The following is a 16,483-nucleotide window of genomic DNA, read 5'->3' on the forward strand; positions in this document are numbered from 1 at the left end:
AAAAAGTTCTCTGTATTATGTTTACAACTTTTCCAAAAGTTTGGTAGTGTTTCAAACTAGGGGGGAAAGTAGGAACAACCAAAATTCTTTGGTGTCATGCTATGAGGATTGGGGGGTCTCCAACATGTAAAATGCTAATATGACATCCACCATGTCATCTAAATAGGTTATTAAATAATATAGAAAGTTATTATCTCTCTAAAGGTTTGTGTGCTTAATATTTCCTACATTTTTTTACTCCTTTACTTCTTTTTATTTATTTATATTATTGAGGATTAGACCCAGGGCCTCTCTCCAATGTTAGGAGAGTCTTCACTAAGATACATCTTTAGCCATTTTTACTTTCTTTTGAGACAGGCTGTCGATAAGTACCCCGGCTGGCCTTGAGTTTACCAGCAAAGCTGATATGGTAGGCACATCCCGCCACACTTGGCTTTTCATTTTAAACTGGTTTATTTGGTTTGGGTATACAGATCAGGGTTTCTCAACCTCCAGCACAATGAGTTCTTCGGCCAGACAACATTGCTGTGAAGTTGACGCTTGCAATGCAGAAAGTTCCGAGGCATCACTGGCTTCCACTCACTGGATATCAGCAGCACTCCTTTTGTGAAAACCCTAACTGCTTCCAAGAGTTAACCAAATGTCATCTCGCAGGCCATGTTGCTCCCGTTTCAGGCTGGAAAGATGACTCTGCCTGTCAAGTGCCTGCTGTAGAAACTTGAATCCCTGAGACCAGATCCCCAGAACTCAAGGGAGAAAAACCAGGCATGACATAAAATGGGAAGTGGAGACAGCCAGATTCCTGAAACTCACTCCAGTCCAGCTGCATCAATGCACTTTGGGTTCACTGAGGGTCTGTCTCAGAAAATAAAGGTGGGGAGCGATCAAGAAAATACACCAGATGTCAGCTTCTGGTCTACACACACACACACTCACATGCACGCGCGTGCGCGCGAGCACATGCACAGACATACACACGATTGCACATACTATAGCAACTGCACACAAGTGCAGATGTCCACTCAAAGACGTTGGGTCCCCTGGATCCAGAGTTACAAGCAGTTATGAGCTGCCTGACATGGGTGCTGGAAACAACGTGGTTCCTCTGAAAGAGCAACCAGTGCTCTTAACTGCAGAGCCACCTCTCCAGCCTCCTTCTCCTTAAAACCATTTGTTTATTTATTTATCCATTCGTTCATTGATCCAGTCTAAAAGAAAAACAGAGATACACAAAGGTGGTCTCAGCACTTGGGATCCCACGCCTTTATTCCCAGCACTAGAGAGGAATATAAGGCAGGAGGAGACAGCAGCTCCATGCAGTCTGAGGAACAGTACAACCAGGAGTGGTCTGAGGACAGGATCTGCCCTTCTGTCTGACCATGGGTAGAGGTGAGAACTTTCTAGTGACTGGCTGCTCTGCTTCTCTATCTTCAGCTTTCACCACAGTATCTGTTTCTAGGTTTTTATTATTATGACCAAATAGAATTTGTGCCATATAAAAACTTCTTATGGCCGGGCGGTGGTGGCACACGCCTTTAATCCCAGCACTCGGGAAGCAGAGGCAGGCAGATTTCTGTGAGTTCGAGGCAGGGCTGGACGGATAGCCTCCAAAACAACACAGAGAAACCCTGTCTCGCAAAACAAAAAAACAACAACAAAAAAAGCTTCTTATGAATCCCCCTACGATGTTACTTCTCCTATCTGCAGGCAGAGAACCATCAGGTGAGGTCCTGGGAGGTGACAGCTACAGATGGGAGATCTTTAAAGGATAGCATACATGACTGTCCACTGACTACACTGGAAAAATGTATTATGAATGTTAGTTGACTTAATTTGTTAGTTATATGAATTTGTTGTTATTAACAATTGTGACCTTGAATGCACAATCTTCCTGCCAAAGACTCCAAGTGCTGGGACTACAAGTGTACACCACCATGCTTGACAACTCCATGGAATTTGTATAAACCTGTTTGTATTTTGTATTTGGTTAATACACAGGGAAGTCAGAATTGTGTCTGTGTCAGCGGTGGTACAGCAGCAACTGTTAAGGCTTTCCCACAGAGCCTCGTGCTGATGCATCCGTTTATTTGACAAAATCTTGGACTTTCTCTGAGGGAAGGCATCAAGAAGGGAGCAGAAGGGTCCCAGATGAACTGAGTGACCCAATAGGAGATCAGGCAGCGTTCCTCTCAGACACAGCCATGCCCCAATCCACACCAGCGATGGGCCACATAGAAACTAGAGTTTCATCAGTGTTTTAAAGGGTTCTCTGGAAGAGACAAAGTAGATCATTAGACATCAGTATCCCTGGGAATAAATCCATATCCAAACAACACCCAAGCTCCTGAAAATGACAGAAATTCTCTGTTACATTAGGGGTTGCCCTCAGAAATCAACTTTCTAAGCCACCAAGACAGCTCAGCAGATAAGAGTACATGTCACCAAGCCTGACCCAAGTTCAATCCCAAGGACCAAGACTGTAGAAGAGAACTGCTTCTCACAAGTTGTCCTCTGACCTCTACACATGCATGCATGCATGCAGCACACACACACACACACACACACTGTGTCACATGTGAGTCTGCATACACTAAATAAATAAATTTTATTTCCCCAATAGTTTGCTGATTGAGAAGACAGGTGAGGACAAGTTCTTCTAGGGTCTGGCTGATGAAAGAGGAGCAGTAATTGGGTCTTTTGGACAAAGGAGGGACATATTGGGTGATGTTGTACGAGAAGCTAAGAAACTGAAGGAGAGTGTGGAAGAGAAACAGAACTGACCCCGTGTCAGTGTCTTATCTCTGTGAACGTAACCTGGATTTGAGACAGGAGGTTCATGCTTTATCTGAGTGTTTCTGCGACTGGAATCAGATGACTGCCATTTCCTGCAACCTCTAAATAGCAGTTGAATGGTGTGTGAGGAGCAGAGCTGACATGCCCACACCCTCACCTTCTCACCCCCAGGCGCTCACCCGTTGTCCAAGCAGATGTTCCCGCAGTATGTCCAGCAGCACGTGTGGTTTGGTGTCACGCATTCGTACACCCTTGTGCACCTTTTCCCACAAAACCGTTTTGGAGGATGTACCCAGCACTGGTCGATTTCGTCCATCCCATCTGGAATGGAGATGCTGGAGGTTGGCAGGGTCTACTCACTCATAATGTGCAGCAGAAACCCTTTCAGACCTCCAGACGAAGGAAACCCTTCTGGAACTTGAATACTCTGTGTGCCAGGAAGTATCCAGGACAGCAGAGGCTCCAGTTCTAACCAGTCTACACAAGAAAGCATCCTTGTATGATAACCATTCCTTCCTCCCAGGTGTCACCAGAGCACTGTGGGGTTCTGGGTCCTAAAGATCAGACCAGGGGTGCATTCCCAACATACACAGCCTCACCAAGTGTATACTGATAAGAACCTAGACTTCAGAGCCTGCAACCTCATCAAGGTCTGAATTCTCTGCACATCAGGTACAGAATGGGAAAACTGAGTCAAAGACAGTAGGAACTTCATTTTCCACTTTTCTGTTTGCTCACCATCAAGAGCTACTGAAGCCACTCTCTCCCCCAAAATCTATACTCTCCATGTACTGAAACTGCCAATCCTGTTACTCTCACTTCCTAATGAGTATATGCATATATATATATATATATATACATATGAGATTTTCTAAGGGACACTCATTTGTTTTCTCCATTTTTTCAGGCCCTAACTGCTGTCAAATGAAATGGATGTGACTAATATCACCATTGCGTTTCTCATTAATGTCTCACCTAGCCAGAGTACAGAGCTGTTGGAAATACAAGCTCAAAGAGAAACCTGGTGTTACTCTAACTGAGCTGGTCTGATGGAAAACTGTGTTTCCCCGCGCTCTGTGGTCTGTAGAAAAGGCTTTGCTCTTTTCCCACAAACCTGGTATTGCTTTCAGAGATGCAAAGGGGATTTGAAGGAACACTAGAGAGGAAGCATCCAATGTAATCTAGTTGGGATGTCTCTGCTTAACGAAAGCTCTGATTTTCAAAGTTTTGTAGTGTGTGTGTGTGTGTGTGTGTGTGTGTGTGTGTGTGTGTGTAGTCATGCGCGTGCCATGGCACACACATGTGGAGGTCAGAGGACAACTTTTGAGAGTTCTCTCCACGGTGCATGCCAGCAACCAAACTCGGGTTGCTGGTGTCTGATCTTCTGAAGACTGATTTTAAAATGTGGGCCCTGCATCAGCTATGAGAGAGAAGCCAGGAGTGAACAGAGCGCCCCCATTGTCATACTGCTATTGTTACCACGTATTTTGAAGCTTCCCAGAACAAACAGAAACACCACCATCCCGTGGAGGGACACAGGGAGGAGGAGGATCTGGAGCCTCATGGCAGACTTGGCGTTCACAGGGAAACAAATCTTCATCCACTGCCTCTGGAAGCAGAAAAGAAATGAAGGCAAGCTGGGCAAGAAGGAGAATGACAGATGGCTTGCTCTATATCCCGCCCCTCCTGTCCCTCTGGCCCCCACATATATGCCAACGCCCTCACTGGCCATCAGCTTCCCTCAGATGCTTCCCATCTCACAAGACACACCCTTCCTTTACATATTGATTCCCTTTAGAAAACATTGCTTCCTCTAAGGAAAATAATGACTCCTTAGATTGTGTACAAAATACAGTGAAGAGACAGAGAAATATCAGGAATTCCTCTACCTGATGACCACCAGTATACGTGTATACTTTTACTTTATACTCACTCTTTCATGAAATTAGATACATCAAGTGTCCTGCTTGTTATCTGGAAACATATGTAATATGTTGATGCTCAATAAAACACATGTGTACATATGCGCATGTGTGTGTCTGTGTGTGTACAAAAATAGAAGTTCTTTTGTTCTTTCAAATATGCCACAGTGGAATTTTTCAGTCACTCTTGTGTGTGTTTTCTGAAGATGTCATTGTGCAGAGCTAAAGTCATGGATTCTTATACTCTGCTCTCCTATTTATTTTAGCAAATTGTGTGTGTGTTTTCTAAAAATGCCACTGTGCATTGTTAAAGATACACGTTATAATGCTCTGCTGTCTCATTTTTTATTCAATTAGTGTCTTGGTGCAGGCTAGTAAGCATGCTACTCTGGGTGATTGAATGGCAACAACTGTCATCACTGTTTAACAGATTTTGTCAGCTACGCGAGACCATTTCCATTCATTAAATGGAAGTGAAGTGTCAATGTTTAACGATTTCAGACACTCAATATGTTAGAGCCATGGTACAGTCGGTTCATAGGACATGTCTACAATCATAAAAAGGTTTCACAGACCAATGGTTAAAGGCACACATCTACCAAAAAGTCTCTATAGTAATGCAAGTGTAATGTCAGAGATCCTTGAAAGGTCAAGTAGCAGAACTGAAGTCGAGCAGAACTGACTCAGAAGTTAAGAGCACATAATGCTTTTCCAGAAGACCTGGGTTCAATTCCCAGCAACAATGTGGTACATACCCTCCTGTAACTCCAGCTCTAGAGCGTCTGAAGCCCTATCTTGGCCTTGAGGGCCTCTGAATTCATGTGTGCACTGGGCAGCTTCAGGCCAAGGGGGAACTGCCATAAGTTAGCCAATCTCCCGAAGTCTCACAGATAAGTTCCTTGCAATAGAACAATCAGCTAGCAGTGTCAGGTTGTCCATTTCCTGCAGATCAGGGGTCCTTCTGATCCCGTGAAACCAGCAATACACGGCAGGGCAAGTATACAATCTGCTCATCACCCACTTAGGGCTGAGAGGTGAGGCGTGAGGTAACTGGGGGAGGACATGGACAGGGTGTGGTGTGGACGCCTGGTGCCTCCTCTGGCACTAAAGAGAGCAGGTTTGTACAGTGGCACATGCACTGAAAGCCATGGCTTCTCTGACGTTGTTCATTTATATTGAAAGCCATCCTGGACCAGGGTTATGCATCTTCTCGTTTAAAGAACACATTCCTTTGTCTTCTGTGTCTTTTTAGTATTTTTTTTAAATTTTATTTATATGTGTGGGGGGATGGAAGAGTGTGCCTGGGTGTTCACATTCATGCCAGTGCCTGCATCTACCACAAAAGGCACCAGAGCCCCTGAGCTGCCTGGTGTGGGTGCTGGGAACACACCTCCAGCTCTCTTAACTACTGAGTCATCTCTGTAAGCCCCTCAAGGTTTGAGTAGCCAGGTTCTTGCAGCCTGCACTAAAAACACTGGTGCCTCACGATTCACGCTCACCGTTCAAAGAGTGCTTGTTAGAACACTCTGACTGCCCTTTTATTCAGACCTGGAACAGAGCACAGAAGAGCAAGAACACAGACGCTCTGTGGCCTGGAGGTTGGGGTGACCTTTGTGGGGGCAGAGTTTTAAGTTCAGCCCAGGAGCTACGTGCCACCATGCCATAGACTCTTTCTTTGGCACTCTTCCACCAGAAAGCACAGAGATGTGTTGACACAGACTGTGCCTCTGGGTGGGCTGGGGACATTGTGTGCCTCCTCTACAGCTCCATTCCAATCCAGACGTCCTGGACCACATGGTGCAGAGTCTTTTTTTTTTCCTGAAGCATCTGAGTGTGCCCACAGGAAGGGATTCACAGACACCTGTCCGTGGTGGTGGCAATGGTGGATTGAAGAATGGTCTTGCTGTATAACTCTGGCTTGCCTGGAACTCATAGCAATCCTCTTGCCTCAGCCTCCTAAATGCTAGAGTTACAGGAGCATCACACCATATCCAGGCCTGCGCCAAATCCTTTAACATTGCACTCTGCTCGGTGTCGATTCTCATTTTTCCATCAAACTACAGGCTACCACAAATGCCCTCCATGTTTTTCATAGGTGAAGAAACTGGATTTTCATAAAAGCTAGATGTACATGTAGCCAATGAAGGAAGTGGAGTATTTAAAACTAAAGTCGAGATCTTGCTATGTGCACCTTTTATAAAATGTATAGTCTTGTTAATTATAATTTCTTCTTCATTCTGTAAAATGTTCTATAATTAAAAAGCAAAAATAAATTGCCTAAATCTCTTCATGTGTGCAGTGTATGCACATGTGTACATGTATGTGTACACTTGCGCATATGGAGACTACCAGCAGACATCACAGACTCTTGCCACACTTAGCACTCATTTTCCCCTCCAGGAAGCCCAGCAAGACCCTGGGATCTACTGCTCTACCATCACTCCGGGTTCTGGCTTACAGATATGCACCTCCAGGACAACGTTTTCATGCAGACACTTTACCCACTGAGCCATCTTCTGAGCCCTGAATTGTACATTTCACAATAATGAAAATTAGGTTAGCAAGAAGAGAGTGCTGATAGTTGGAAAGGGGCATCTTCTGAGACTGCACATAACAGACCAGGGGGCAAGAAGAGGGAAAGTAGGTCAGTTGTTGCTCTGCCCTGGCTTGGCCAGCAGAGGCAGCAGTGAGCCCTCATCCTGCTAAGGCAAAGTCTGCCATCCAGACCAGATCTCAGCTCCTGGGCACCTCAGCTTGGAGCCATGTTGTCCAGGCCTGCAATGCTCATCCTTGCTCTGCTGTTGCTGTCGTCACTGGCTCAGGGAGGGATCGGCCAGAAACGGAGACAATACTTAGGTAAGGTGATTGGATGAGGAGGGCAGCAGGGGAAGCAGGGACTGAGAACGGGCAGAGAAGAGACTCCACTTCATGCCCTGCTCTTAGAAAGCACTGTCCGGGCTCCTAGTGATCTCAGAACCTCGGCTCTGGCTCCCAGAGCTAGACATAGTGATAAGGTGGAGAGTGAACCTGCAGTTTTCCCCACTTTGTTCCAAAGATCCAGAGGCAAATGATCCCTAATGTGCATTATGAATGCTGTCGTTTGGGAAGTTTCCCAGACGGAGGATTTCTCACATTCTACAACAGCTGGTCTGGGAAGGAGCACCTGAATCAAAATGCCAGCACAACACCCACTGCCTTGTCGGGAAGTGAGCACAGCCCCGACCCTGGTTCACATGACACCCACTCGCTTGTTCCAAAGTGAGCACCTGCCTGGCCCTGGCTCTCAGGGTGTCCTCACTACCTACTAGAATAAGTCTTCTTCCCTCCCCGGGCAGGCAACAGCAGCATGCAGAGGAACATCACAATCGGGAGCAGAGAGGGCCTCATGATGCTGACCGGAAGTGTCTGGAGACTTTTTTTTTCTTACCAGGGGCTGCTGTTGGGAAATAAAGGTGTGAACCAAGGGGACACACTTACGGTTTTTTTTTAACATTCAGTCTTCTAGTTAGAAGCCTCCCCCTCCACTCGATAGCATCTGACCTCCACCTTGGCCAAACCATAGCTATGAAGTGCCTCACTTTTTCCCTCTGCTAAAGAAAATGCTTATCGTATGTTCTTCCTTTCCTTGATTAAAAGATAATTCACAAAATCTACATATAGACTATTGCAGAATTTAAATATTAAAAAAATTCAGCTGGGTGTGGTGGCACACGCCTTTAATCCTAGCACTCAGGAGACAGGCAGGTGGATCTCTATGATTTCAACTCCAGCCTGGTCTATAGAGCAAGTTCCAGGACAGGCTCCAAAGCAATACAGAGAAATCCTGTCTGGAAAAACCAAAAAAAAAAAAAAAAAAGAAAGAAAGAAAGAAAGAAAGAAATCACAAAAGGGAACTAAAATCTACTGATTCCATTATACTGGTGATACACTTTCATCATTTATATGTACAAATGTACATATACTGTTTGGATAAAACTGAAATTATGTGACATCCTTTCTATTCTTTCTTATTTTTAGAAGATTTATTAATCATGTATATGCAGTGTTCTGTCCACATGTCTGCCTGAACACCAGATGAGGACACCAGATCTCACCAGATGGTTGTGAGCCACCATGTGGCTGCTGGGAATTGAACTCAGGACCTGTGGAAGAGCAGCCAGTGCTCTTAAACTCTGAGCCATCTCTCCAGGCCCCTCTTTTTTATTTGTTTACATGTTTGTGTATGACACATGATTGTCAACTGTCCCACATGGGTGCTGGAACCTAACTCGGATCCTCTGGAAGAGCAGAAACTTCCCTTAACTACTGAGCCACCTCTCCAGCCCCTCTTTTTTATTTCATATCTAATTTAGTTAGTATACAAATAACAAGTTACTTTCTTTAGAAAATATTCTTTAATCATTAAATTTAGTTTTAAATGTCACATTTTCATCATTTACATCTCCCTTCCCTTTCCTCCTTCTTACCCATCTCGTGCCCCCTCACTTCACTCTCTCCCAAATTCATGGCTTTTTTCATTACTAATTATTGTTGTACACATATGTAGATAATAAATATATAAATACAACCTGCTAGGTTCATTTTGGTGTTGTTTGCATGTGTGTATTTAGGGATGATCACTTGAGGGTGTATAACCTATTGGGGGGCTTATTCCCAGAGGGACTGACTGTCCCTCTCTCAGCAGCCATTAATTGTCTACAGCTCTCCACACTGGCATGTCCATGGGTACAGCTCTGGCACATACCTTACCTTGGTGATAGCCAACAGATTTCTGATTGAACTTAAGGCCCACTCAACAAAAGGGAGATCATACCTGGTACTGGAAACCTAGCTGATACTCAGGGCTCATGAATTCACGGATACTGAAGGATAACCTACAACTGACACTTTACTAAATCTGTATAATCCATGACTATATTCTAAATATTTGTCTTTGTACCAGCAGTTAAGTGTAGTTGTCACCACTCATCAAGGACACTTTTCTTTGCAACAAACAGAGAACATTGCTGAAAGCACAACTTATCAAAAAGCAGAGTTCTGGATCTCAGTCACAACGGATAGGTCTACAGCACAACTCTTGAACCTAAGGCTCAGGGACCATAGCAGAAGAGGCTTTGGGAAGACTGTAACAGCCAGAGGTCATTTTCTGTGATAGTGTGTCTTCTAGAAATATCAGGAATCTTACAGCCATGAAGTCTTACCAACATGGCTGACAAACAAGACCTGAACAAGGGTGACATCACTAGACATGCCAATGTGTGTGGGGGGGGTTCACAGAACCTCAGTCCTAGACAAAGAACTCCAAGAAGCTAAGGGATGCTGAGAATGGGAGAAGTAGCCTTCCCCAGGACGAGCACGCCAACTGATATCCAATACTAAAGGGTCGACCCTCAAAACATTCATGCACGAAACTGTAGGGAAAAGGGTTCAGCCAAAAAAACACCCTAAGCAGAGCCCATGAAACACACTTTGGTCCTGCAATCAGAACCAAAGAAATGCACCCTGACCCTGAAACCAGTGCCAAAGAAACACACTTTGGCCCTGAAACCAGAGCCAAATCTGACCCTAATCCTGTGCAGAAAACTAACCAATCCTTGGTAGGAGTTCTAGCCAATGTGAGCTCGGCATTGAAATCTGACCAATCCCCACCCTGGAAGCCCTATATAAACCCTGTGTCTGTTCAGCTTTGTGGTTTCGCACTACCAGGCTGTCCTCTGCCATTCTGGCAGAGGGCAGCCACTCTCCTGGATTTTTCCCTCCCAATAAACTCCTTTGATGAGTTTCAGGTGAAGACCTTCTTTTGCAGCGGAGCAGAGACGACCCTGGGCAGAGCAGAGCAGAGCAAGCAGGGCTGTAACACTTCTGCTGGGGAAACCTTCCCTTGGCAGAGCAGAGTACTGGGAGCAGGCTGAACTGTAGCAGCTTCGGCCGGGAAACCTCCTGCCAGAGCAAAACTGCTACACTGGGCAAACATGCCCAGCTGGAAAGCACTTTCATGCCAGAGCAGAGCTGATACACTGGGAAGCCTTTCCCTGAGGCAAGGCTGTAAGCAGCTAAGCTTACTGAAATCTGTGGTGGTCCTTGGCTCCCGAGCTCCAGGATACCTTTCCATCTGAGCTGTGTGCCTACCTCTGATGATGTTCTCAGTGAGAGGCGCTGATAATCCTTTGGCTGGTGATGCTGTGTTCTCAGTCCCAAGGAGAGGGGAGAGTCTGCACACAGGGCAAGTTGAGAGGAATAAACGTCAGTGATTGGGACTTTGCTCCTGCCTCCAATTGGGTCAGATACATCTCAGATCTTAAGGACCTTGGGCCTGGTTGCTGCTTTTCTTCTTGCTGCTAGGACAACGTGCACCCCCACCTGAGTCCCTTCTGCAACACACTCAGAAGCCTGGATGGCTGTGGGAGTGAAAGGTCTGTGAGTCTGTTTCTCTGCAGCACCGTGTGATGTCTTTGTAAAGTGCCGTCCTATTCATTTCTCCATTGATAGTGTCATCCTGACAGTGTCCCTGTGGGCTTCATGCCAGGGGAAAATTTCTCATCCAAGAGAGGTCAGACATAAGTATTGGCACACAAATGTAACATGGGTATGCAGTGTCTTTATTGTGTGGTGGCTCTGATTCCTGGGAGATATTCCCAAGGATGGTGATATGAGGTGCTACAGCAGTTTTACTAGTTTTGAGGAATCTCCCTCCTGATTTCCAAGAGGCTGGACCAATCCCCATTCCCACCAAACGGCTTTAAAGGCTCCCTCCCTTTCTTCCCCATTCTTGCCAGCATTTGTTATTTGTTCTCTTGATGTTTGTCATTCTGGCTGGGGTATGAAAGAATCCATTTGCATTTTCTCTATGTCCAAAGATGCTCAACTTTTTTTTCATGTATTTATTAGTAGTCATTCTTACTAATGGATTATTGTGGTGCCCACACCACAAGCAACTCCAAGGTATCAGGAAAATAAAGACCAGATGTACTAAGAGAATGCATGTGTTGCCTTTATTGACGAGAGAGAGAGAGACAGAGACAGAGACAGAGAGAGAGACAGAGACAGAGAGAGAGAGAGAGAGAGAGAGAGAGAGAGAGAGAGAGAGAGAGAGAGAGAGAGATCCTTGTAGGAGGGAGCAGTCTTATATACAGGCTTATAGCACAGTGGAAAAACCCAAGGTGGAAGAGAGGTGTTTTCTTTCCGCTAGATGTTGATGTCAGAGAGTCAAGGCCAGGGCAGGATGACAGGACTAGAAAACAGAATGGACTTGTTGGCAGGGGTAACACAAATGTGTGCCAGGGTAGGCGAACAGGTTTAAGGATGTAAAATTCCTACCTGAACTAAGTTATTTAAGGAGATCTGAGTGCTGAGAGCCTCTGTTACATCCCCTGCTGGTTTATCCACTGTGCTGGCTGTAGTTACAGACTGTGAGATGGCAGTCCCAGATACAATGGCTGCTGGAGCAGCAACAGCGATAGTTACAATCACCCCAGCAGTGATGCCAAAGTCTCTTTTTTGCTGCATTAAGGCAAGTTGCATCTCCCCAGAAAAATATACTGGCATAGGCCCAATTCCAGGAACAGGAACCACCAAGGCTGATATTTCAAGTGGCTGTGTCCTGTTCAAATACCGAAAAGGGGCTTTTGCCACTTATTACAGTCCATACCAGTGTCCATTTGTTTTAAATGGATCCTTTTTTCCCCAAAGGGAAAAACTGGCAAAATGAATTTTGTTGTTTCAAGGTGTGTCAAGGGCAGACTGTTGATCTTCCAGTTCTCTGTTGGCTTGGGGGGGGGGGGATTAAACGGGTCCAGGAGGTTGATGCAGCAGGCCTGTTGAAAAACTGGAAATCTTGAACCAACTGTTTCCTTTCTTTCTCAGGCTGTAGATTTGATGACATCAAGGGTCAAGAACACTGTTTTAGGAGATCTCACTTGAACTGGCTTGGGCAGGCTCCCACGGTCTCAGGTCCAATTTTTCTCTGCTCCATGCATCTCACCAAATGTTTTGACAGCCGCCGAGTTTTATTCATTTCCTGCAAGAAAACACAAACACGCCCTCGACCCCCAAATTACAGCAAAATTGGGTCTTCTCCATTGTCTAGTACATGAATGTCTCCATTTGACCTGAGCAAAAGTCGCTCAAGTTACATCATGCCAGAATCTGTCTGTAGCAGATTGCTCACTGGTATCCACACTTTAATCCACACTTTAAACATTTTAAAATGAGGAGTGCATGATTTAATGAACCATGTGGGGACTGGAGACATTACTCCCCCTTTTTTAATTTTTTGAAATTTTGTTGGAACTGTTTGTTAACACTTATTGATGTTGGACTATATTTTAACAGTAGAAGGACTTGTCTACCCTCCTTAGTTAACTATCTAGGTGAATTGGGATCACTATCTAAATTACTAGTAGATGTCCTTTAAAAAGGACATAACCATTGAATATTTTCCAATAACTTTTGAAAATCACTCAAAGATTGTAAACTATACTATGTCCCAAATAACTTTTGAAAATTATTTGAAGTTTGTAAGAACTCTTTCTAATCCAATTTGCGATCTAATTTGTAAAGCTTTCGCCTAATTTGTATCTACACCGACTCCTTTGTAGGTGGGGTCTAACAGGGCAGCAGTTTTTCGGTTGCTTCTTCTTAAAAAAACTTTTTTTTAACCATAAAAATTCTGGAGACTTTCTGTATCCTATCCTCTACTAAACTCTGTAGAATCTTTCATATAGATTTCTTTGGCTCTGGGGCCATGTTGTAGGCTTCTGTTATTTTTCCACTGACTAGCTTTGAGGACTCAAATCATCAACCTTTCCTGTTAAGACACTGACTGGCTGGATGCTCCTTTTGGCTATATCCAAAGAAATTTAGGTAGCTTTTTAACTATCTCCAATGTAACCTAAGTATCCTTTTAATCATATGCAAGGCAATTTAAGTAGTTCACATTCACGCATTCCCAATCACATTTCATACATACCGGTGTGGCCACACCATAATTACAGAACATACATACATCTTTTAGTCATCATTCTTTCCTAGGTTATGATTAGTTTGTTGAAATGAAATTTTCTTACTTGAAATCTCTTGTGACAGAACAGCTCCAGCCAATCCTTGAATCAAAACAAAAGGTTGAAAAAGGCCCTCATGGCCTTTACCATTTTTCCATTTCTAATTGCCAATATTTTGTTGTAGCTAGGCTAGAGGAGTTACAAGGTAACAATAACATCAGGTCCTTTGCCAAAGATTTGTAAACTTATCTTATATGCCCTAATGGTAAGCTCTAAGATGCAATCTTATCTAAGGCTTGCTGTTTTGTTTTTAAGGCAATTTCTGCCTTCTTTAGTAAGGGTGTAGGAAAAATCAGGATCAGGAACCCTCTGTATGATATCCATTTAAGGATTTTAATTTGTCTAACCTTAAAGTAATTTTCTTGAGGCCTTAAAACTAATGGAGGGCACACTAAAGGTAAATTGTACAATCATTAGGATGTAAACCAACAACCAATAAAGACCAGTCCTTCTGAATTCCTACCAGAATGAACAAACCTGGTTGTGTGGCACCTATGATGATCACAGTTTTATTGACCTCTCTTAAATCCTGCAACAGACGCCATTTTCCTAATTTTTTTCTTGCCACATCTTTGTCCACTCCTGTATGGTGATCTCTAGTGCCTGTGTCTTCTCTTTATCCACTTGGACATAATCTACCTTCTCATCTGATGTGACAAATGATATGGATGGCTTTCGGTGAGGGCTTGGGGAGCCCGGCTGGAAGTCTAGGACTAAGTAATCCACATTGTCAGTACTCTTCTTCAGAGCTGGGCTGTTGGTGCCACTGGGGACAGAGGATGAGACACTGGGTTTTGCATAAGAACATAATTCTCCTCGCTGTCTCCTGAGTCTGTGCTGGTGATGTTTTGGTGGAGATGAGACGGCAGTACTGGGAGGGGCTTGAGTTAAAGATGTGGTTGACCCTGGACCAAAACTTGGTGACAGGTGACTTGAAAGGGAGCTCGTCGATGACAGTGTTGTTTCTCAGGTCAAAGGGTGTTGGCTCTGCTTTCCAGTCAGGCTTGAGTTTGGGATTGACTGGGGGTGGCTGGATCTCTCTTCCTGGGTTGGGGCTTCTATGAATAGGAAGGGCTGTGTGATGGGGCCCTGGGCTCATGGGCACATAGTTATCGTCAGAGCTGGCACTGTGAACGACCTACGATAGTTGTCCCTGGAGATTTAGCAGACCAGCTGGTGCTCTCTCTGCCTCGTGTTGGGTACTTTTAAGTCTCACAGAAAGAGGCTCGGTGGAGTCGCTTGTTGTCCATTGCAGGGAGGGTATTGTGCCTAGGGATAGTAGCAGCTACAGATTTGTTATTTTCGCTGACTGGCGGTCTTTGCTGAGGGCTGCCCCACTGAGGTGTTTTTGTCTGACTTGCCTGACTTGGCTTGGGGGGCCGGGGTGGGGGAGCTATGGCTGAGACTCCAGGAGTGGCCGTTGTGTCCAGTGTGAATGTTCTAGGGAACTGGTAGGCTGAGAGCGGGGTGGTTGGAACCTCCATATTGTCTACCTCAGACCCTGTGAGGCTGCCCTTGGTGTGGCTATGTGAAGTGAGCCTATGGGGGAGGTCATAAGTACTGTCCTTCAATTTTATATTGTGTCAGCTTGGCTTGGGAAGGCTATAGAAGCCATAGTCTTGTACGCTGACTCTGTTGATAAAGTGTCCACTGCCCTGGGCAAGTTTTTATATGGCCCTATCACTCTTCTGTTGAGTACCCTGAGAGAAGCTGACAGTTCTCGTATTTTTTGTTTTTTGGCTTGTGCACTGGTGTAAGTAGAGATACTCCTGAGGTGTGCTGGTGGACAAGGCAGGCTGGATGTGGCTTGACACAGGGGGCTCAAAAGTGGGCTGGCCAGGGTGTGAAAGGGCTGAGGATTTCCTTTTGAAGCCGCAGATCTGGCAGATGCTCTGGGCCCACTTATTCACGTCGGCCCCTGTCTCAGCCACCAGGTCTTGATATCAAACTGAAAACTATCTTGAAGCTCTTTTTTGTTGCAGGTCAGGCCTGTATCCACCTGCTCACAGAAGTTTAGGTTGATGATCCTCAGGGGTTTCTTTTCGTGTTTATTTTTGTAGTGTTCTAGAATAGCTGGGTTGCCATCCATCTGGCTGCTCCGCAGGATAAACCAGCATTTCTTCCAGGAATAGTACCTTGACTTCTTCTCTGGAGGCGATTTCTTCAGCCAGCCAGCGTACACCACGTCGTCGTTGTCACTCATGTTGCCGGCTGACTGGAGCCCACAATTCTACTAACTGTTGTGCTGGTACCTTGCCTCCTTAACAATTCTACAAACTGTTCTGTTGGTACCTTGTCTCTTTAACAATTGATAATTCTACAAACTGTTTTTCTGGTACCTTGTCTCTTTTTGAGGATGATCCCTTAGGCAAAAGCCTTAAGATTTACTCAATCCACCCTCCAACTGAGGGTGATCTCTCAGGTTCCCCTTTCTTTCCCGACCTTAGTGTCAGGCGAAGGCCTGGAGATTTAACCTGGTACCCCTAACTTGGAACCCCTTTCCAATACACCCTCATAGCCTTACTTGTTGGCCAGCCTTTGAGGGCGATCTCTCAGTTCCCCTTTACTTTCCTGACCTCAGTGGATCAGTCGAAAGACTGGAGATTTAATCCAATCCACCCTTCAACCTAGGGTGATCTTTCAGGTTTCCCTTTCTTTCCTGACCTTGGTGTCAGGCAAAGGCCTGGAAATTTAATACAATCCACCCAC

General features: G+C 45.0%; 1 protein-coding gene and 1 pseudogene across 1 annotated transcript; both read right to left on the reverse strand.

Annotated features, from left to right (window-relative positions):
• Nucleotides 1-1,369: 1,369 nt before the first annotated feature.
• On the reverse strand, nt 1,370-11,633 carry LOC121134534 (protein WFDC9-like). Its single transcript, XM_040733017.1, has 4 exons — nt 10,845-11,633; nt 4,273-4,402; nt 2,973-3,114; nt 1,370-2,269 (listed from the first exon to the last, which is right to left on the reverse strand). The coding sequence occupies exons 2-4, from the start codon at nt 4,391-4,393 to the stop codon at nt 2,239-2,241; spliced, it is 294 nt and encodes a 97-aa protein (XP_040588951.1). The 5' UTR covers nt 4,394-4,402; nt 10,845-11,633; the 3' UTR covers nt 1,370-2,238.
• A 2,690-nt stretch (nt 11,634-14,323) lies between these two features.
• LOC101833296 lies at nt 14,324-15,977 on the reverse strand (annotated as a pseudogene).
• Between the last annotated feature and the right edge of the window lie 506 nt (nt 15,978-16,483).

This window comes from Mesocricetus auratus, unplaced genomic scaffold, assembly GCF_017639785.1.
Source record: "Mesocricetus auratus isolate SY011 unplaced genomic scaffold, BCM_Maur_2.0 Super-Scaffold_100028, whole genome shotgun sequence".
In the NCBI taxonomy this organism is placed as follows: Eukaryota; Metazoa; Chordata; class Mammalia; order Rodentia; family Cricetidae; genus Mesocricetus; species Mesocricetus auratus.